The 22,825-nt window shown below is 45.6% G+C and overlaps 1 protein-coding gene across 7 annotated transcripts in view; it reads right to left on the bottom strand.

Moving 5' to 3' along the window:
- CYFIP2 (cytoplasmic FMR1 interacting protein 2) overlaps positions 1-22,825 on the bottom strand; it is a 128,703-nt gene that overhangs the window by 26,528 nt on the left and 79,350 nt on the right. For 6 of the 7 annotated variants that reach the window (XM_023260164.2, XM_023260157.2, XM_023260160.2 and 3 more), the window contains 3 exons: positions 13,249-13,392; positions 11,691-11,781; positions 10,190-10,320 (listed from right to left, as the gene is read on the bottom strand). In XM_023260164.2, coding sequence (XP_023115932.1) covers positions 10,190-10,320; positions 11,691-11,781; positions 13,249-13,392 — 366 coding nt within the window. Of the gene's footprint in view, positions 1-10,189; positions 10,321-11,690; positions 11,782-13,248; positions 13,393-18,371; positions 19,163-22,825 lie in introns of those variants that run through there. The other variant, XM_045036310.1, reaches the window with a different exon arrangement.

Below are 22,825 nucleotides of genomic sequence, written 5' to 3' on the forward strand. Positions count from 1 at the left end.
GAAAATCTCCCCACCATGGCCCACAGGAAGAGGGCAGTCGAAAGAAGCATTCTGGGAGTTCTCTCAGGGCCACTGACAAGTCCCGTGGGGTCTTTTTCTAGTTTGGACTGGACAGCTTTCCTGGCTTCATCTGCCTTTCCCTGATTCTACACTGATATTTCCTGCTTAGAAATCAAATAGATGGACAGCATGAGAGTCGTGGCTGTGTTCAGCACTAGAAGATGCCTCTATAAATTAAAAAATGAGGTCAGAAGTGGCTCCTAAGCATATGTTACCGAAAATAAATCTCACCAACTAACAAAGAAGTAGCTGGAAAAAACAAAACCCTCATAACTTGTCTTCCTCCTTATACACTGTGACCTTGTCTGCTTAGTGACCCTATTTCTTCTTAACTTTCTGGATTCCATAGTGAAGTTTCCTTTTCCCCTCTTCAAATTTGTGTTATGAAAAATACTGAACATATAAAATATTTGAAAGAACAATGCACATCCTTATACTCCTGACGTAGAATCACAATGACCTTTTCTTTTACTATTTCTGTTGTGACTCTATGTTTTACTGAATCACTGAAAACAAGTTGAAGTCATTGCATTACTCAGCCTTAAATTCCTCAGCATGCAACTCCTAAAACCAAGATTATCCTCCTGTGTAGCCTCAGTATTGTAAGCATCTACATTAAAAAACATTCTTGGGGCGCCTGGGTGGTTCAGTCGGTTAAGTGTCTGACTTTGGCTCAGGTCATGACCTCATAGTTCGTGGGTTCGAGTCCCGTGTCAGGCTCTGTGCTGAAAGCTCAGAGCCTGTAGCCTGCTTCGGATTCTGTGTCTCCCTCCCTCTCTGCCCCTTCTCTACTCAACTGTCTCTCAAATACACATTGAAAAAAACATTTTTAAAGCACCCACACAAAAATAAAGGATACCATACAGATTCAGGATACATATTTAAAAAACTAGGGTCATGTGATACACACACATCAGATCCACATACAACAGCATTAAATGCTACCTTTAGGCTCCATCTCTGGATGAAAAACTACGTACCAGTTTTAGCTGATCTCCTGAAGGGAACCATCAAACCAACCTCAAAACAATATTTTCTTAACATTCGAAGTTCTGAGGCGACCAAAAGGCAGTAGCACTAACACTAGTATTTTATGTTTTTGTCTTTGTCAAGTGAGCATGGAGAATGAGCTGGGAACTGGAGGCTGAGGACCCCCAGGAACCCCCACTCTGATGTTCTGGTGGGAGGGTGCCGGAGGGAGGGTGGTTACAGGGCCTAACCAGAGAGTGCAGCATTCTAAACATTTCCTTATATGGACACACGTAGCCCGTTAGTGAAGTGTTTCCTGCATACTGATGTTAAGCCCCAAAGATACAGGGCCTGTGGAGCAGGTTAGGCTTCCCACACCCAGCTTTGTGCAGAAAGTACGAGCGGCAGCCTTCCAGCCTCTCGTCTGGGATTCCAGTGAGCAGTGGAAAGTTCAACTGTGACATATTCCAACTGCTCTTGTGCCGAGGGGCCCTCACTTCCAGGAGTTCTTTGTAAACCTGCCTAAATAAATCCGTAATCTTATCTGATTCTGTGTGTCTGGGTCTGCACGTGTGTGTGGTCCTTCCCCACCAATCTGAGCCTCACTTGAACAATGCTATGTATCACCGTGTCTCACCTCAACTCTTTCCCCTGCCCCCTGAATTGTCAGGGGGAAAAATGATTATTATTCCGGACCAGAACCATGTCTGGTCAGCTGGGAAAGATCTATAGCCAAGAAACTAGCTTAAAAAGTAGTTTTCCCTTCCCCTCAACTGCACATCAACGTCTCCCAAGGCAGGCATTTCCTAAAAGGTGGGAATTGTAGAGGCAGGGAAGTGATATTTAACAATAGTGGGTCACGGAGGGAAACTTACTTTCCTCTCAGTTCCCTAGCAGTCTTTTTGACAACTTTGCAAGAAAGTCTCTCATTTAGATCCAGCATATCTCAAACCTCTCTAACATTTGCTAAACTCCATTTTTAACACGGCTGGCCCCGGGCTCAGACGTCTGGGCAGACGGTAGCTGGGATTACATTACTTTGTTGTATTTTGATTGAATTTATTATTCTGGTTGCTTTTTTTTTCTTTAAGTTTATTTATTTATTTTGCAAGAGAGAGAGAGAGAGATTGAGAGAGCGAGCATGTGCATGAGCGGGTGAGGAGCAGAGAGAGAGGGAGAGAATCCCAAGCTGTTAGCACGGAGCCGGATGTGGGGCTTGAACTCGCAAACTCAAGATCACTCTCTGAGCTGAAATCAAATGTCTGACGCTTAATCAATTGAGCCACCCAGGTGTCCCTCTGGTTGCTTTCCAATGATGGCAAGAGATAATGATTTTGTTTAATGGAAGTGATATACAGTTTCCTTTTAAAATAATTAAAACTTTTTTTAATGTTTATTTATTTTTGAAGGAGAGAGAGACAGAGCATGAGTGGGGGAGGAGCAGAGAGAGAGGGAGACACAGAATCTGAAGCAGGCTCCAGGCTCTGAGCTTTCAGCATAGAGCCCGATGCGGGACTTGAACCCACAAACCATGAGATCCTGACCTGAGCTGAAGTCAGATGCTTAACCGGCTGCACCACCCAGGTGCCCCACTTTAAAAATAAATTTAAGTTAAAAAGTAAGTTAATTTAAATAAAAATATTTTGTAAACAATACAACCAGTGGTCTGTAGATAGAGCAAGAAATGTGACAACACATCAGTGACTAGCCTCTGGAAGCACTAGTTAAGAAGACTCCTTCTAGATCAGGGGCTCTCCACCCTGGCGGCACACTGGAATCAGGTGTGGAGCTTTTGGCCTGGTATTTTAGCCAGGGCCACCTTGGGGCCGGGTGAAGTACCAGCATGGATGTTTAGGAGGTTTCTGAGCGACTCCAATGAGCGGCTGTGGCTGGGACCACTACACCACCTCCTGGACGTCTGCAGGTGTCTGCCCTCCAATAACACCCAGGAAAGCAAACTGCATTTTGACTCCCAAACCCTCAGCATCTAGGCCTTCCATCCACTGGGGTCTCCTCTTGAGAGAGTCATCAGTGCAGAACTGAAAAGCCAAGGCTCTGGTTTCTGGGCAATTACTGGCCCAGGCTGATGATACAAGTGCCACATGTTTCCAGGACTGAGGTGGCTTTGGATTAAGGTGACTGGCAGCCTCTCGCTCAAATGGAATGGCATCATCTTGGAAGATTTTAGAGAATAAACAGGTATGTTTCTAATCCTCACCTAGAACTGAGCTGATATGTCCCTCCCCTCATCATATAGGACATAGTTGATAGGCCTGTATTGATGTGCTGAGGATACAAAAATGACCCTCAACCAGGAAATCTGTCCTGGCATCCCCTCCTCTCTGATTCCATTATTTTATACCCCTTTTCACTCTGTTGTTGTGGATCTTGGCTGGTGGTCTCCAAACCTTCTGGACCATAAGCTTCCATTTGTATAATTTTGAGCAAACATCTCCACTGACATGTATTTATGTGATCAACTCTGGAACACTGTGTTAATAAACAGGAGGGCTTAGTTCCTTTCTCATTTTTTGAGTAAGTAAATAGTTAAAAGCTATGCGATCATTCTGCCTACCCCCTGGAGGGCTAACACTCCTCCGCTGCAGACTGAGGGTATTGACTGTGAACAGTGTCATCAGGGAAGGGATTGTGTCCAATGATCTTGGAGTCCCACACACTGACCGCCTGGCCAATGGGGGGCTCTCAGTCAGGTCTGCAGACTCCCTGACTCTCAGCAGTCAGAACATGTTTGCTCCGTACCTCATATATTGATGAGGGTAGCAGGTTTGGTTTCCAGACTGGGATGTGTCTGAAAGGATGTAAAAATACTTAAAAACCAGAAAGCATGTAGAGGTACTATTGGGAGTCGAGGTGCCCTCTTTCCACAAAGCTTGACTCATTTTCAATCTGGAACACCACTGAGTTCTGGGTCTGGGTTGGAGGACATGCTGCTTGCAGAAGGGCCAAGGAGTGCTGCTCAGTGGTGCCTGGATGTAGGGACAGATCGTGACTCCTGAGTAGCCGGAGGGGTCGTTAGTCAGGGTGATGGCAAAAAGAACTGTGGATCAAGAACAGGTGGGGATATGGAGCCAAGATCTAAGATGGACAGTGAAGGGCAGGCATTTGCTTTTTTACTTCTCGTGTATCAGGATTGTGTACATCTGCTAAGTGTGTGAGGACCTCCTCTCCAGGGGGGGAAAAAAAAACAAAAAGTGTTTAGTGCACTAAATTTGTACAATAATTTAGAACGTAAAGTAAAAAGTGCAAGATCGCCTGCCCCACCACACTCCATGCGGGTCACCACTCTTCTCAGCTTGGTGAGCATGACTTTTATAACTAAACAAAGTAAAAAAAAAACAATGAAAAAATTTAATATTGATATGCTGGCACATACAGACATCTGCAAGGATATCCTTCAAAACATGAACAGTGGCTCTCTTCGTGCAGCAATGTGGTTTTTGTTTTCTTCTTTCTGCTTCTCTGGGTTTTCTGGCAATGAATTTATTTAAGTTATGCAATAAGAAAAACAAAATTAAAGAGAAAGGACTATAAAGTGGAAGCAGGAGACAGAGGGATCAGACGTGGAGCTGGAACTAAAACCCAAACCAAAGCCAACAGCATCATCTGTGAGGCTTTGTAGAGCAGTCCTCTGTCCCTGAGCGTGCTAACTGTAAGGATCCTAGGTTCTCACCCCAGCTCCTGCACTAGTTCAACCCTGGGAAAGTTATCTCCCTCTTGGGGCCTTGGCTTCCTATCTGCAAAATGTGGGATTGCACTAGATGAGTGTTTCTCAATAGGGGGAGGTTTTGTCCTCTCAAGGAATATGAGGCAGTATCTGGAGACCTTTTTGGTTGTCACAACTGGGAAGGGTGTTACTAGCATCTAGAGACAGGCTAGAGCCCAGAGGTGCCGCTCAACACCCTACAATGCATAGGACGGGACCCTACAACAAAGGGTAATCCCAGTGGTGCTGAGATTGTGAAACCCACCCTGCATGGCACCCAATTCTATGAGTTTGGGCCCAAGGCCTCCTGTAAGAGGAGCAATGACTGCCCAGACTCTGACTGCTCTGACTGTGGTCCACTCTGACTATAAGGAGGAAAGAAGAAATAAACAGAGCTCAAGGCAGGGAATACTCTTAAGTCCCAGACGATGGGAGGTCCTGCCATAAAAGGCAGAGAGGCAGACAGACAGGCTGTCTTCTTCCCAGGGACCGGGCTTTCCCTCTTTCACATGAACAAACAGGGCCCTCTTCTGGTGTGTGTCAGCATAATGAACAATGGGCTGATGGCTCAAACACCATACAAAATTTGAGAAAAAACTTGGTGACTATGGAATATTTCCTTAATGACAATCTTCTGATTTCCCAGGGTAGGTGACACTAGTTACTAGATACTAGGTAGGAGATACTAACAGAATTTCGTTTAAAAACATAACAGGACTGGGGTGCCTGGGTGGCTCAGTCAGGTGAGCGTCTGACTTCAGCTCAGGTCATGATCTCACGGTTTGTCAGTTCGAGCCCTGCATCAGGCTCTGTGCTGACAGCTCAGAGCCTGTAGTCTGCTTTGGAGTCTGTGTCTCCCTCTTTCTCTGCCCCTCCCCTGCTCGCATTCTGTCTTTCTCTGTCTCTCAAAAATAAATAAACATTAAAAAAATGAAAAAAAAAATAACAGGACTTATAAATAGATGCCTAACGAATGCCGATTCATTTCAGGGTAGACTCAACAAATATTTCAGAGCCTGCCACCACTAGACCCTTTGTGGGCACTTGATCAATGACGCATGTGGCATTGCCATTGCAGAGCAGGGAGAAGAAGGTCTTTTCAGTCACTGCTGCTGGGATAATCAGGAAGAAATGAAAATGGATTTCTACCTCCCACTAAACACACACATCAACTCCAAGTGAACAACAGACTTAATGGTCTGTTAAGCCTCAAAAGGCTAAAACTCTAAACTTTTAGAAGATAATACATCTTCATGATTGTAGAGTAGGAAAGATTTTTTAAGACAAGTCACAAAAGCACCAACCACATGGGGGAAGAAATGGTAAATACACCAAGCCTTAAGAACTTCTGTTTACCAAAAGACAAGCCAAAGAAATGTATTTGCCATTTATGGATCCACAATATATCAATAATAAGTACAAATAAATATGGAAAAGAGGGCTTAATTTAAAAACAGGCAAAAATATTGAACCGCCTTTTGCAAAAAAGGCTGTCCAAATGGCTCTACCTTATGGAAAGAGGCCCAGCATCAGTGGTCAGCAGGGAGATCAAAACCATCATGAGATACCATGATGGAACGGCTTTCATTGAAAAGACAAGACAACTCCAAATGTTCCTGAGGATGTCAAGAAATTAAAACTCTCCTACACTGCTGAATGAGTGAATAAACTCTCACAACCACTTTGTTAAACAGTTTGGCAGTAGCTCCTGAAACTAAACATTGATCTACACGTTGACCTAGCTACTCTACTACTAGTAAATTTACCTAATAAAAATGAGAGCACAGATCCACCAACAGAAATGTGCAAGAACGTTCATGGTGTCTTCATTTGTTACAGCATCATGCTGTAAACAACCCAAATGCCCACCCACAGTAACATGGATGATTCACTTTGTCTATATGGTGAGAATTCTGCATATTCTGTATGTTACTCCATGTATGTTAGACCTTAATTAAAAACACCAAGCAAGCAACCTGCTCCACAGGTGTAGGGGTTTCTATACTAATATTGCACCCTGAATTTGGAGAAATATTTACAAGCACCTAACTTAAAGAGAAAAGGTATACCTTTAGACAAGTAATTAATCTTTTCAACTTATATCCCCTCTTCCTACACATTAATGATATATTAATAACCTGTTAGAAACAAAAACACAAGCCACAGAATGAAAGAAGGTATTTGCAGCATATATTTCAACATGGAACCCACAACCAGAAACTACAAATCTATCAGAAAAAGACAACACAAGATAAACAAGCAAAAGACTTCCTACTTTGTATTTTTTAATATTCTTCCAGTTTTTCTGTTATTATTAACCTACAACTATTAGGTACTATTTGTATTCTTTAAATTAATTTTTAGTTCAATAGTAATACTTGAAAATACTTTCCTTGCAAAACATTAGACCTTCCAGATAAAATTAAAGTCCCTGTTGACCCCTAATCCTAGTTTACTCCCTGATACATGGAGAAAATAGCTGAACTATCTGATATGCTTTTTTTCCCTAGATTTTTTTTTTCAATGCACTATATTTTGTGGGTTTTATTTTTTTGTTTATTTTAATTTTTTTAAGCCAATGCAGGGCTTGAACTTACAACCCTGAAATCAAGACCTGAGCTGAGGTCAAGAGGCAGAAGCTTAACTGACTGAGCCACCCAGGCACCACCCTCTTTTTTGTTTATTTTATATATATGGCATCATCATATGTGTCTTGTGCTGGGACTTGCTTTTTCTCACTCAGCATTGTGTCTTTCAACATTTTCTATGTGGGTACATACACCTTATTCTTTGTAACTCTTTAGAGTCCTCCACAAGAAGAGAAGGTCCTCTGTGGATGGCCATTAAGGGCCCTCCCTTCCACCTTCCCTCCCTTTCTTTTTTTGCTAATTGTTCTTTAATTAGAACAATTGATATGTCATTTAAATATTTATTTTATTTCAGTTCTATAAACACAAAGGCTCCAGAAAGCTCATGCCTCATTCTAATCTCAGAAAGTACTATGTTGGCCTGGGGATTCCCTCAGTTGTCTAAGTAGAAAGCATAGCACAGAGGTTTGTGGGGGCCCTGATTCTTGCTCTGTTGGCCTCCGCCAGGACTGGAGTCGGTGCTGGAAACCTGTGCTTTCCTTCTTTCACCTCTGCTGCTGATGTGCCATGAGACCTCAGGAGACCAGCTCCCCTCTCTGGTTCCCCACTTCCTCCCTCATGAATAGAGGAGTAGGGACATATACTGTTAAGGTCTCTCTCAGCTCTGAAGGTCTTTTATCCTGAGTATCCTCTTGTCTTCAGTGATATATGCAAGTGACCACCTTGGCACGGCTGCCTGAGAAAAATTTTCCCTCTCCTTATAGTCCTGTCAATAGTCTGCTTCTTAGGGGAAACTTAATTGGTGCTCTCGGGTCACAACTCCTCATGAAAGAAGGTGCTAACAGGAGACACGTAGGCCTGAGGCTTCAGGGGCCAGCCCTCCCCCACCTCCACCCCTCCTGGTGCCCCTGGAGCCTCTCCTCATCTTCCTGAAGCCTTGAACAGAACTGTGTTTCCTACTCATCCCTGTGACTTCTGAAGGCTAAGTTGCCATGGCAACACAGGCCACTGAACCGTGTTCAAAACCTGTTACCATAAAGAGGAACACTTAGCTGTCTCAAGAGTCTATTTAAAGGGGAACAGAGAGGCAATTACTCCTTATGGAGGGAGAGCAAAACCGTGTGCGTTTCTGAGCCTCTCCGCGGGGAAGGGTCTGAGAGAACAGATAGGACACGTCCTCGTTGTAGAGGTGGGGACCTCAGACGTGGAGTGAACTGGCTCGCTCTGGGTCACACGAGACTGTTAGAGGCAGGGATCACTAGGGTTCTTATTCCGAGCTTTTCATCTCACTCTACCCCTGTTATGTCTCCTCCCTAGTGCCTTCCTTTCCCTCCCCTCTCCATGTGCTTCTGCCTCCAGGACGAACCCTGAGCTGGGCAGCTGCAAACAGCTGCAGCATGTTTATGGCTGGTTCTTCTCCCAAGGCCCAAAGGGCCTTTCCCAAGAGTAAATCAGACCCTCTGCCTCACTCTCCATTTCACAACACTTCAACGAATTCCTACCCAGGACTGCCACCTGTTCCTCCCTCCTCTGCTCCTATCTTGTCCCCTGTGCCCCTCCATTCCAGCTCATTCCAGGTTTTTTTCTTTCTTACAAATATCAAGCTCTACCCTCTCTGAAATCAGCATATCCCTCCCGACCACCATCGCGCTCTATCCCGGTTTCCCTTTTATGCCCTCACTGCATGTACCACCCTCTGCCTTCACAATCTTTGGATGGTCATAATCTGCCTCTCTTAATGAAGGCTATTCACCCACAACCTAGAACTGCAGTCAGCAATGAACGGGCTCTCCATACCCCTCTGCTGTATGAGTGCACAGAGGCTGAGAGATCTTCCCAGGCTGAGATGATGCATCCTCAGAGCGACACCCCTCTCCCTTTCCTTCCACTACTCCACTGCATCCGTGGCCCCGTGGCTGGAGGGCTGTGGACCCCACACACAGAGGAGCAGGTAGCACCGAGTGTTGGCGAGAATGGGAAGGAGGCAGGCAGCCTCTGTGACCAAGCCACAAGGGTCGGTGGGGACTGCCGAATGGTCAGGCAGCTAAAAGGTGCCCTGGGTCTGTGTGGTCCTGGGAAGTGGGAGTATGGGGAGGCGAGCCTATGCTCATCCTGCTAACTACCACCAGTTATTTAGTTCTTACTGTGTGCACTTTGCACGTTTTGTCTCCTCTCAGCCTCTAAACTACCCTGCGGGTTAGCGTGGCCGTCTCCCATCACACCAAAGGAAGAGAGCACTATGTGCTCTCCCCTCAGCCTGGACCACGATTCCTGGTTCTTCAGCAGGCCAATTCCTGACCATTCTCCTGGTCACCCCCTAAGGGAAGTCCTCCCTCTCTCCCCAAGACCACACCAGGTTCTGTTTTGTGTTCCCACAAACCCCTGCACTCCTCCCTCCGAGCATTGCTGCAATGTATGCACAGCATTTCTGTGTGAATACATGGCTCAGTGTGAGTCTCCCCGCCACTGTCCAGGACACAGGGCAGGGGCTGACGATGACTCCACCCCCCAGTGCAGTGCCCAGTGCAGTTGTTATTTGTTTAATGAGTAGATGGAAAACTAAGCCTCGGATGAATTGAATTGCTGGGATCCTGCGGCTAGTGAAGGTGGTGCTGGGACAGGAACCCAGGTCTGTCTAACTCCAGGGCCTGTGTTCCTCCCAGGGTTCAAATGGTCGGAGCTGCCTGAGAGCAGAACAGATTTGTAGCACATACCCCGCACGGGACAACACGAGTCTATGCTGCAGGGCCTGCTGAGCAGGATACCCTGGGGGGCCTCAAGTCTCTGGCTGGGCTGGGGGTCCCTTCCAGCCTGGAGATGCTCCAATTTCTTTGGGCTCAGGACTCACCAGAGCTTGCTCTATGAGCAGGCAGAACAGGATGGCATTGCCCACCTCCCTCAGGCTCTGGAACACATCTGTTTTGAGCTCTGCATACTCAATGATGTCCTTCAGCTGGTGGTGGAAGAACTCCAGGATCCCTGGGGAATGAAGGCAGACAGTTAGTGGGAAACTGACCCTGCTCAGGCAGGATGATGGGAAGGGCCAACAGAGCAACAGCCCAGACCTGAGTGGGACGGCGAAAAATCAAACCCCTACCTCTCTACATGTGGGCCAGGGGTGAGACTTCTTTCAGGGCTCAGTACTAAAGAAAACTCAGGAGGCTGGCTCAAATCTTTTTTGGAACAAAACAAACATACGCAAATACAGCATCCCTGAATCTCTCCCAGTCCCTCCAAAAAGTTGTCTGAATTCTTAATAACGGGAATTAACACTTATTTATAAGGGCAAGGTATTGTGCTAAGCACTTTATCTACAACATCTCATTTAATACAACAATACCATGAAGGGCACTATTACTTTTATTTTTAGATTATGGTCAGAGAGGGTAAGTGGCAGGCCCATAGTCACACAGCTAGTAAGTGGGGCACCTATGATTGAAAACCAGAGCTTCCGAGGGCAAGCCCTTTTCTTTCCTTTTCTTTTCTTTTCTTTTCTTTTTTCTTTTCTTTTCTTTTCTTTTCTTTTCTTTTCTTTTCTTTTCTTTTCTTTTCTTTTCTTTTCTTTCTTTAGGTTTATTTATTTTTTGAGAGAGAGAGAGAGAGGAAATCTCAAGCTGACTCTACACTGTCAGAGCAGAGCCCAACGTGGGGCTCGAACTCAAGAACCATGAGATCATGACCTGAGCCGAAATGAAGAATCAGACGCTTAACCAACTGAGCCATGTAGGTGTCCCCAAGCCCTTTTCTACTCTGAATCACATACACTCAGCACCTGACAGCTTGGTTTTTAGGAAAAAACACCAGGTGCCAAACTCACAGTCTCCACCTTTCCCGATTCCCATTCCCCAGATTCAGTCCCTGTGCCATTCACTATTAGGGAAGGAAAGAATGCTTTCTCTGCTCAGAGGCAGACTGGCAAAACTCCTGTTTCCTGACTCACCTTAGAAATGTCACTTGTATCACCACCTGCAGCACCTGCGTCCTCCAATGGGCAAATGGAGGAAGGGATCCTGGAGGTGCTGAGTTAGAAAAGACCTTTACAAGTAGGCTGTAAATGCTCTACAGCTGCTGTCCTCCCTAGCTCCCCAGCAGTCCTGTGGAGGCAGGCCCAATAGGCATCCTTTACCTTCACTGGGGAAGATGATGCTACTGCCCAGAGGGATTATAGATGCTTCAAGGCTATCTAGCTAATGGAGGAGGTAGGATGCTAAACCAGTGCTGGGCCAGCTTGTGGGCCTGTTAGAGAAGCAAACCTTTCCAGGTAGATGGCCAGGGCCCCTGACCACCACAGGGTGGGCCTGGATTACTCTCCTATCACTACCTCCTGCCCCTGGCTCCCCATCACCAACCTGGGGAGCCATACTCGTGTCGGGGCAAGCGGCATATCTTAGGCATCACCTCGATCAGTGTCTTCACGTACTGGAGAATGGTTCCTTGGAGCTGACAAAAGAGGGCAAAATGAGTGAATAATCCATCACTGCTGTCTATGTGTAACTCTGGACTAAATGCTGGGCTCCGGGGGTGTACAGGGTTCTGTTGTGGCCTGTGGGTAAGTGCTATGGACTGAATGTGTCTCCCCAAAGTTCATATATTGAAACTCCATCCCCCAGTGTGATGGCGTGTGGCATTGGGGCCTTTGGGAGGTAATGAAGTCTTGGGAGTGGAGCTTCATGATGGGATTAGTGCCCTTATAAGAAGAGACAAGAGACAGGTGAGCTTGCTCTCTGTCATGTAGGGACACAATGAGAAGGCAGGCATCTGAACACTAGGAGGAGGGTCCTCGCTAGAACCCGCCCATGCTGGCACCCTGACCTTGGACTTCCAGCCTCCAGAACTGTGAAAAATCAACATTTGTTGTTTAAGCCACCCGGTCTGTGTTATTTTGTTATAGCAGTTGGAGCTGCCTAAGCCAGTAAGGCACTGCTCCCTGAGAGGAGGGAGTAGGTTCTCTCCTAAATGTGGGGGCACAGCCCTATTCTCTTTAATAACAAAAAATAGGCCTTTATGAGACAGAAAAGGGAGCTGTCTCATTAGTCCCTTGGGAATATACACTTCCAGGAGGGCAATTTCAAAGTATGGGCCTTTCCTGGGATTGAGGTGCTTATATGAGATCCAGATTAAGAGCTAAAGTGTTATGGGCCAGGCAGCTGTAGAGACAGACACATTAGCTAATTTAAACACAGAAAATACATTGCACATTTATCCCTCCTATGTCCAAGGCAGACATCTTTAACCCATTATATTTTCCTGTTTAACTCTGGATTTAGCGTCACAATCTGTAACAACTCGTGGCTCTACACAGCTGTTAGCAGAGGAGCGGTGAGCAGGCGAATCCTGCTTCCTATTTCTGGCGTGGCTACTCATTACTTTAGCTACTTCTCTCTTGTCATCTCAAAATTTCAGGAAAATCTTGTTTAAGTGTTTCAGCTTTACTTCGGCGTGTCATGGGGAAGTAAATGGAGCTTTGGATGATCACACTTGAAATCGGATACAGAATTCCCTTGAGGCTAGTGCAGTGTTGCAAGTGTTTAGCAAGAAATCCCAAGGGGAAGAAGTGTGGTGATTGATTAGAGATGTGTGCCGTGAGCACAGGAGGGGAAAATGGCAGCACATGTGCCATGGAGTTTTCACGCTCAAGTTCAAAAACACTGCATAGGCGGAGAGTGTGAGCAGTAATTAGTAGGCCCTAAAGGTCAACATCAGGATTGCTGAGTTCATTTATCAAGTACAGTGAGTAAGCTCTGGGTCAGAAAGTGAGAGGGAAAGCCATGGTGTCAGAAGGTACACAGAAATGTTACAGAGTGCTACGTAAGAGGAACCCAGGGATAAGGGCACAGGATTCCCCGGGGTGATTCCTACAGACAGAGCTGAAGGCGTGTACCAGGACTCATAGAGGCCCCTCCTTACCAAACTCTTGACGATCTTCAGCAGTTCCTCCATGACCACGGCGATGCCCTGGTAACCCAGGAGTCTACAGATGGTCTTGAAATGGGGGGGCCCGACGAAGTTCCTGTAGGAGCTGTAGATGTGGCTGTAGGCAATGTTGAGAGGCTGGAAAACAGAGGATGTGGCAGAGTAAGAGGCTAGGAAATAAAAGATGCTGGCATGAGTCCTGGAGAGAGATGTTTTGCTGCTGAAAGGGATGAAGACCTGACATCATCTGTGATCTCTCACTGAGGACCCCTGTGAATACGTCTGCAAGAAGATGGTCATGGAGAGACTACAGGGTGGCATGAAGGCCACTAGGTGAGCAGTGGTTCCCCAGCAGAAGTGGAGAAAGGGCTTTCAGGCGAGAATCTTTTTTTTTTTACAGACGCTCCTGCCACTCACAAACCAGGAAGGACTCTGACAAACAGCCATGGGGTGGGGGTACAACAGATGGCTTTGTTTTTCTAGGGATATTTCTGGTCCTAGAAACTGGCTGGAAGAACTGTGTGGAAACTCAGTAGCATCTTCCCGTTGTTTTCTACTCTTTGTTGTCTCCATTTATAATGGGGTGGGGTCTCGGGAACAGACAATCCAGGGGTCAGGACACCTGTGTTGAATGCATGGGGATCACCTACCCTTTTTGGAACCTCAGTTTCTTCATCTACAAAATTAGAGTGTTGGATTAAATCAGTGGTTTCATAACTTTTCAAGTGGCAGTCCAAATGAAAAGTGTCACGGGGGCCAGTGTGTGAAACAGACCAACACAGAGTCACTCTGTTTGGCTGCTGGGTGGGGGGCCCAGAGTCCTGGCCACTGACTGGCTGCCTCCGCCCTCTGGACTCCAAGAGACACCTTCACTGAATTAGTGCAATTTGTTTAAGATCTCTTTCTTTCTGGGAATGTGTGACCAAATATATATAGGGCTTCCAATTGGTCTCACTTGGTTGGTGAGACTGCAGAGTTACTGTTGACTTTGTTCTTGAAATGCCGCGACCTGTGGTACGCCTCATGCCAGGCTTTGTGAAGCCCTCCACGTGCATTCTTGATTAACCTTCACAACAAACATACAGTTTGTAGCCCCGTTTCACAGATGACAGGACTGAGGTTCAAGGGGATAAGGAGCTTGCTCAAGGTCACACGGTCCTGAGGTAACTGAGCTGTGACCCGAATCCAGATAGATCTGATTCCAAAGCCCATGTCCTTCACCTCTATATATTATCATGGACTTTGGAGGGGCTGAGTTCTATTAGAAACCATACCCAGTTTTTTAGAAAAGACATCACTTCAAAGCTTAGTTCTGAGTGTAGTCTCCTACCTGGAATTGTAAAAATCTAATACCCATGGAACATGCAATTATGTAAAGACCACATCTGATATTTTATTAGCGGAAATTCAACATTAGTTAGCTAATTAGAAATTCTACATGAATTAAAAAGGAACTGTAGTGATGCTTCTGGAGGGCTGCGAGATTCTCAACTCCCTTTGGAGCCACTGAAGGAAGATTTAATTATGTTCAGCCCAGGCTCTACAGTAAGTATGTTCTACCATAAATGAATTCCAAACTTCACACAACAAGCATCACAATTACAGTACTCTCTAATAACAAAGATACATGAAGAACACTATTAGAGTACCCACTGATAATAAGAATTCGTGAGGAATGAGAACACCCCCGCATCCAGCAGGATGACTAACACAATAGCTCGTTCAGTAAGGTAATGCCGACGCTTGGAACGTGAGAAGGAGCAGCACTCTGCACCCAGCATGGATGTGCTGTCACAAATTCTACTGGAACCTGGGGGAGGGATATCTTTTATGTAGCTACTAGAGATTTCTAAATGTTATGAGGCAGGAATGGTTTATGTAGGGAGGGAAATATAATTGATTGGAAAGCATGATGTTCACCAAAGTCAATGATCAATAAACACTGGAAGTATTCGTATGAATGGTTGAGAGTTGAGTTTGATTCAGTCAACCACAGAACCAGGTTGGGCCATATAATTTTCTGTGTATGAAAGTAAAAACTATTTTAGTGACTCTGTAACAGGCCACTCTGTACAACAGGGCTGGGACAGGGTGAGGTGAGGGAGGCATTCATTCTCCTGAGTGAGTGCATCTTAGCTCTGGCCCTGTTATTAAAGTCCTATTCTGTATTCTCTTGTTTCCAGCCTAGGGATGAGGAGTATCCAGCAAACACCAAACAAATCATGGCTGACCTCTATTGAGGAGGGAGATTGATGAGAAAGGGGCAGGAGAGAATCATCTAGGTGATGGAAATGCCCTACATGCTGTTTGGGTTGCTGACTACATAGATGTATACATTTGTGAAAACTCATGAAACTGTATGTACACTTATGGTCTGTGGATGTTATGGACTGAATGGTTGTATCCCCTCAAAATTCATATGAAATCCTACCTCCTGTTATGATGGTGGGACCTTTGGGAGGTAATTAAAGTCATGAGGGTGGAATCCTCATGAATGGGATTAATGCTCTTGTAAGAAGACAAATGAGAGAGCTTGTTTTCTTTTCTTTTCTTCCTCTCTCTCTCTTCCTCCCTTCCTCCCACCCTCTCTCTCTTCCTCTTTCTTTCTTCCTTTTTTTTCTTTCTTTTTTTTCTTTCTTTTCTTTCTTTCTTTCTTTCTTTCTTTCTTTCTTTCTTTCTTTCTTTCTTTCTTTCTTTGTTTCTCTCTCTTTCTTTCTTTCTTTCTTTCTTTCTTTCTTTCTTTCTTTCTTTCTTTCTCTTTCCTTCCTTCCTTCCTTCCTTCCTTCCTTCCTTCCTTCCTTCCTTCCCCCTCCATCCCTCCTCCTCTTTCTTTTCTTTTCTTTCTTTCTCTCCTCCCTTCCCCTTCCATCCCTCCTCTTTTCTTTTCTTTCTTTTCTTTTCTTTTCTTTTCTTTTCTTTTCTTTCTTTCTTTCTTTCTTTCTTTCTTTCTCTCTTTCTTTTTCTTTCTTTCTTTCTTTCTTTCTTTCTTTCTTTCTTTCTTTCTTTCTTTCTTTCTTTCTTTCTTTCTTTCTTTCTTTCTTTCCTTCCCCCTGCATCCCTCCTCCTCTTTTTTCTTCCTTCCTTCCTTCCTTCCTTCCTTCCTTCCTTCCTTCCTTCCTTCTCCATCATGTGGAATACAGTGAGGAGAAGTCTATTTGTAAACCAGCAAGTGGGTCTGTGCTAGACAACTGATCTGCCAATACCATGGTCTCAGACTTCCCAGCCTCTAGGCAATAAATAAGTGTGTACACCAACCAGTCTATGGTATTGTTGTAGCAGCCTGAACTGATTAAGACTGCATCTTAACTCAATATGGTTATAACTCAATATAAATGTAAATTTAAAAAACCCACTGGGCTGATTTACTTGCCAACATTTGTTTTCAAAGATTAAAAAACAAAACCATGATTTGAATTTTCTCCTGAAAAGGGCTGCAGCTCAAGACTGCACAGGAACAAGGGAATGATGACCTGGCTGTGCTGGGGGCATGTGACAGAGCTTACTGACTTCTAGAACCACCTTCTCATCTCCCCACCCACACCAGGCACTCAGGACCTCTCCTCTGAACCCGGTGAAGCTCACCTTCATCCCTTTTACAAATATCTCATGAAAGGAATTTCTGAGCAGCAGGGAGCTTTCAAATGGATATCCCTGATGGGTACAAAAGCAATCAACTATTTTTTTTTTTTTCCCTGTCTGATTCTCTGACTTTTTCTTCCTGTTTTGTCTGATTCTAGAGGATGGACTTTTGGGGGGGGATGTGTGGGGGGTGGTGTGGTGCCTGAGTTTAAATCCCAGGTCCACAAATTTACTAGCTAGATGATTCTGAGCAAATGACTCATACTCTCTAGGCCAAGAACTCCAATAGGGTTGTTGGAAGTTTAAATGAGGCAACATATATAAGGCGCGATGCATAGTGCTTGGCACATTGAAAGCACTCCCGTGATAACCACCATTAATATTGCTTTGTTTGAGAATCTGGTAGGTAAAGACTAAGAAAATACAACTTCTTGGCCAAATGTCCCCCAGCAGCCTTGGTTGCAGTCATGATTCTCGGAACGTGGAGAGGAGAGTGCACCCAATGGGGTGAGATTTTACACGACACACTGTATATCCCACATGAGGTCATAGCTGGGACTAGCCAACACACCAAACATGCAGATTTTGCTCAATATTTACAACACTATAAAAACAGGAGCTGTCCAGCAACAGACCGTGCTGGGTAGAGGCCCTCATGGCTCCAAGTGTCCTGGTGGAGGCTGCGAAACACAGTGTGGCTAGAAGGGAGCCCTGCCTGAGCCAGGGGTGGACAGGGGCACTCCTTCTGAGCTCCTAGCTGCAGTGCTGTCTTCTTAGGCATTCCTCCTTAGCATTCTCAACCCTCCCTCCCACCCAAGCGCCAAGTGCCCTTAGCACTCATAGCAAGTGCAAATAAAAACATATTCAGGGAGATAGAAACTATTCAGCAGCCTCTCCAGTTCTAGACGGAGAAGAAGAATAACTCTGGAATTGTTTCTACCACACACAGGGGTGTAAAGAATTCCCCTACAGACCCACTCAGTGCACACAAGAGGCCTCTTGTTGGCCTTCCCACACCAGTCTTGGATTCTGGTCTAGACCACAAATTTAGGCCTCGGTTGATGGCCCAAGCTCAGGAAGGATCAGCATGAAATGAGCAGAATTCAAGTCCTCTTAAGTGAATAAGTGAGTCAGTTCCCCTCACTCCCCCCCACCCTCAAAATACACCACACCCATGCAGGAGGAAATACACACACACGCATGCTGCAAAGTACATGCACACACACACACCCCCGGAGGGCACCCATCTGACCTGCTGGCTCAATAGGAGGCTGGGCCCTATTGAGAAAATGTGGGAATATGGGAGCCTGGCCATTTTCTGAGGTTTAGCAAAGAAAAACAGGAAGGCAACATGACCTGAGACATTGGAAACTTGCTACATACCTCTTACACGGAACCAATCCTGCTGACTCAGGTAACTACCAGGCTGCCTGCCTTAGAAACTAATTATATATCCTATTTAGGATGCCTCACTGGTTTAAATGCATACTGCACAAAATAGCTAACTTTATGAGATCTCAAGAAGTAAACAATCCTGATTTAGAAATTAGAACCATATTTTTAATACGTGACACAGATGTGCATTTTTTTTTTCTTGAAGGCAAGACAGTATTTTAAGGAAGACAGAAAATAAGGTGAGTTTGATCTGGCAGATGCTGGGGCCCTGTAATATTATTAATATGGGCTTTAAAAAAAAACCCTGTAAGATGTATACATAACCTAAAAGCTACCATTTTCACCATTTTTAAGTGTTGTATAAGGCGACTACCTCTCACGGACAGTAAACATGGCCAGCCACTCCAATCACTGAGGACTACTTATTTGGCAAACTGAATTTGCAAGCAATCTGTATCTCTGCTTTCTGGAATCACAATCTCTGTTTTCGGAGATCCCAAGAAGAGTTAAAACCGTTTCTAATTTTCCCGTTTTAGTTACAATTTCTCTAATGTTCCTTGAGCAATCTGAATCCCATCAGTCCAGGGACACAAACATGACTTCCTAATTCAGGTGGAGAGCTCAGCTCAACTCTCTGAAATCCCCGCAGGGCAAGGAAGACTGGGGAGATAACAGCAACACCCTCCTTGTTGAGAGCCTCCTTGAGAGCCCACAGGCTAAGATGTGTTAAAGGACTGATAGAGTCCTGAGTTAAAGGTTCAAGTCCATCGGCAGGAAGGGCTGACATTTCTGTCTCTTCCTGATGTGTAGTGAGCCGCAGGCAGGCTGGGTCTCCAGTGTCTGGCTTCTTTCCTGGGCTTCTTAGCTCAGAGGTTGAAAAATCCAAGATGGTTGCTGTAGAGGCCTCAGGAATCAGTGCTCCTCCCTTTCTTGTCTCGTGAATAAAGGCAAGAGGGAGAACAGGAATGGAACTCTCTGGCAATACCATACCAACGCTATGTACACTTAGAGATGCTAAGATTTTTGGAAGAAACCAAAGTCATCGCTTTTTAAATAACCTATACCAATGTGATGACACCTAAGTGTGTAATGTTCCTGAGCTTATGAATAATTCCTTCATATATAAAATATACCCAGGTATGTTAGCTTTCTGTGGCGGCTATAACAAATTACCACAAATCTGGTAAAAAAGAGAAATAAATTATCTTAACAGTTCCGAAAGCCATAATCCAAAATCAGAATGATGGAGCTAAGATCAAGGTGTCGGCAGGGCCACACCACCTCCAGAGGCTGGGGGAGGACCCATCCCTCGCCTCTTCCAGCTTTTGGTGCCTTCCAGCATTCCAAGGGTTGTGGCCTCCTCTGTTGTCTCTTGAGGTGTGGGCTCCTCCTCCGTTTGTGTGTAACCTCCCTCTGCCTCCCTCTTATAAGGACACTTGTGATAGCATTTCAGACCCGTCCTGGTACTCTAGGATAATCTCCCATCTCATGGTCCTTCATTTAATCACATCCACAAAGCCCTGTTTTCAAATGCAGTGATATTTCCAGGTGGCAGGATTAGGACCTGACATCTTTGGGGGCCATGATCAGCCTCCTACACCATGTAAGGCAGGTACAATCACCCCCATTCAACAGAGGAGGAACCTAAGGGAAGTGAAATACAAGATGATATTCTACTGCGTGTACCAATTGGCAAAATAACAAAAAATTCTTCTGGACTGGTGGGTCAATAATGTTGTGTAGCTGGGGGGCAGTGCCATGCAGCCACGAGAGCGGGGGCAGCCACGGGAGCGGGGACAGCCACGGGAGCGGGGGCAGCCACGGGAGCGGGGGCAGCCATGGGAGTGGGGGCAGCCACGGGAGCGGGGACAGCCACAGCAAAGCCAGTAGCACTGCTGGTGGGGCCGTCAGTGGGGCTGATGCAGACTCCGCTGGGCAGGCCAGGCTGGACGCTGGCACCAAGGGATGGGCCCAGCTGAGATGTCTCAGCTGGATGTAGCAATGCACTGGGTCCCACGTCTCAAGGATATGACTTAATGGAAAAAGCGTTGCAAGAGAATGATGGATTTCCTTGAGGTCAAATCATGGCTCGGACAGGGGCATCATGCAGCTAGTGACAACCACACCAAACACAAGGTCATACCGACAATTTCTGCAGACTGAAATTATTGGGAAATTACTGATATACTTTAAGGGCTGATTTGTATGACAATCTATGTCACTTGGAAGGCAGTTTTATGATAGACTCTATATAATTTACTTGACTTAGTACATTTAAAATTTAGGCTCATATACTAATTTCAATTATTGGCCTGGCTGTTAAACATCTTTTACATTTAGTATCACCCCTCACCCTAAGTGACAGAGCTCTTGGTCAGGGGTACATGGGCTCCAGATTCCAGAGCAGGGAACCTCAGAAGAGGAAAAACACATGCTGAGTGCATCTCTCCAGATGTATTTAATGGTTTGCCTCCTTCTATGGCTACATTCAGGTGGCTGGATGTTCTCTCTGAGGTCTTTTAATTCCTCGTCTGCTCCCATCATTCTGGAATCCACTAAACTGTGAAGTCCTGTCTCTACTGCTGAAGAGAAGCTAAGCAAAGGTAAGCATTCCTGTTGATTACTGTTGACTGAAGAATAAGGCAGGCACAAGAGTGGTGCATCAGGGAGGCTGGCCAGGAGCGCCGGCTCTAGGGATCCAGACCGGGAGACGGCTTGGCTCTGCCAAGCCTCACTTTGTGTTGATGGTCAAGTTAATTAACCCCTCTGAGCCTCAGTTTCCCCCTGTGTACAATGGTGATAAGAGGCCTACTTCAAAGAGTTGTCACCTGGGTAAAGTGATAAAGCACATGTAAAATGCAACAAAATGCATTTTATTGTTTCTGAGTTGTATGGATTTGGCTGTTGTCTTTGAGTCTTTCTGTATTCTTTAATTTATGTACAATACGCATACACACACACATACATATATTTAAAATAAAACTTTTTTAGAAGGAAGGAAGGAAGGAAGGAAGGAAGGAAGGAAGGAAGGAAGGAAGGAAGGATGGATCATGTAGGGTGCAAACCTTGTCCATATCAGCCTCTGGATGAAGAAGCTACAGTCAACTCAGGCAATGGCTCTGACCCACTGACTTTTCTTCTGAATAGTAACTATTGTTCCTAAGCCCGGCACTCACAGAGATGGGTTCATTACACTGCTCCAACACTGTAAGACAGGTATTCTTGATATTTGCATCAATAGAAGAGTTAACCAAGGTATAGAAAAATGAGGGAATCCGTCAAGGCCACAGAGGCAGGATTCAAACCCAGCCTTGGGATTTTAAGGTCTGTACCCTGAACAATGACCTTGTGCTGGGTGCCAGCCAGCTTTGGGACTGGGGATACCCTCACATCACCCCTTTGTTGCCACCTTCAGGAAGGGCACAGGGACCCCCACTCTGGCTGGTTTCCTCTAGCAGTAATTTACTAATGGTGTAAACCAATCAGGGCCGTCCTGGCCTCTCTGAAGGTGGAGAAAGAGTAAGCCTTCCTGGGATGTGATCTCCTGAGGCCAGTGCCTCCAGAAGATTTATCTCAAGCACTGAGGGCTGCGTTGGCTCCTCCGGGTGCTGCTGGTAGATGGTGATGGCCAAAGGGGCAGGACGCACCCAGGACTCAGGGTTGGGGGCATGCTTTTCACTGCTGGCTCTGCCTCTAGTCAGTCGTATGGTTTGAGGTTGCCCTCCCTTCCCTTGGGATCTGTGAAACAGGAAGGCTTCTAGGCCTCACTCCCATTCTCTAAGTGTCTCAACTTCTCAAATAAGAAGCTCAGCGTTAAAAATGGCATCCAGGAGCATTAAAAATAAATTTCAATTTTCTGTGGCAAAGGCTTGAGTTCTATCTTGTCACTCCACAGGCCTCCCAAGTCTGGTATTTTTATTTCCCTCAAAATAACCTTTTCAAAAGGCACCTGCAAACTACCACGGTGGCCTTTCTGTGGAGAGGACACTTTTATGTTCTGCAGGGAGTCACCATTAGCACACATTACGGCAGAGTTTAGACAGGCCCCTGGGAAGACCTAATGCCATGGGAAAGTCACAGAGCAAGTGTCTAATCAAGGGACATCCCGGGACTCCAAGGCTCACAGAGACCCTTGGCCAGGGGAGGGTCTGTGACTCACCGGGAAACTTCAGAACTTTTTGATTATCACTCATGTGGATCACAAGGAGACTTTCATGGGTTCACTTGGATACTTTGGCCAAGAACCAATAAGAGAAAGAAACCCTGACTTTTAAAAGCACGTAATTTGTGTAAAATAATTCAGGTCTAAGTCTGCCTAAGCCGGGGCTGCTATCACAAATTTCCACAAACTTGGTAGCTTAGGATGACAGAACTTGATTCTCTTCATATATCAGATGTGCTCTGTGCTCGCCCCAATAGAGTGCTGGCAACAAATTCTTTTGAGGTTGAGGAGACCAGGAAGGCGTAGAATTGCGGAGGCAGATAGTTTTGTGGGAAATGGAAGTAGAGTCAGGGTTCTTCAAAGAGAAGGAACTTTGGGGATCATCCAATCCAGGAATAGTAAAGGGTTTCCATTTCTGGTCTCAGCTCCAACTGA

The sequence above is a fragment of the Felis catus genome, chromosome A1 (genome assembly GCF_018350175.1).
Source record: "Felis catus isolate Fca126 chromosome A1, F.catus_Fca126_mat1.0, whole genome shotgun sequence".
Taxonomy (NCBI): Eukaryota; Metazoa; Chordata; class Mammalia; order Carnivora; family Felidae; genus Felis; species Felis catus.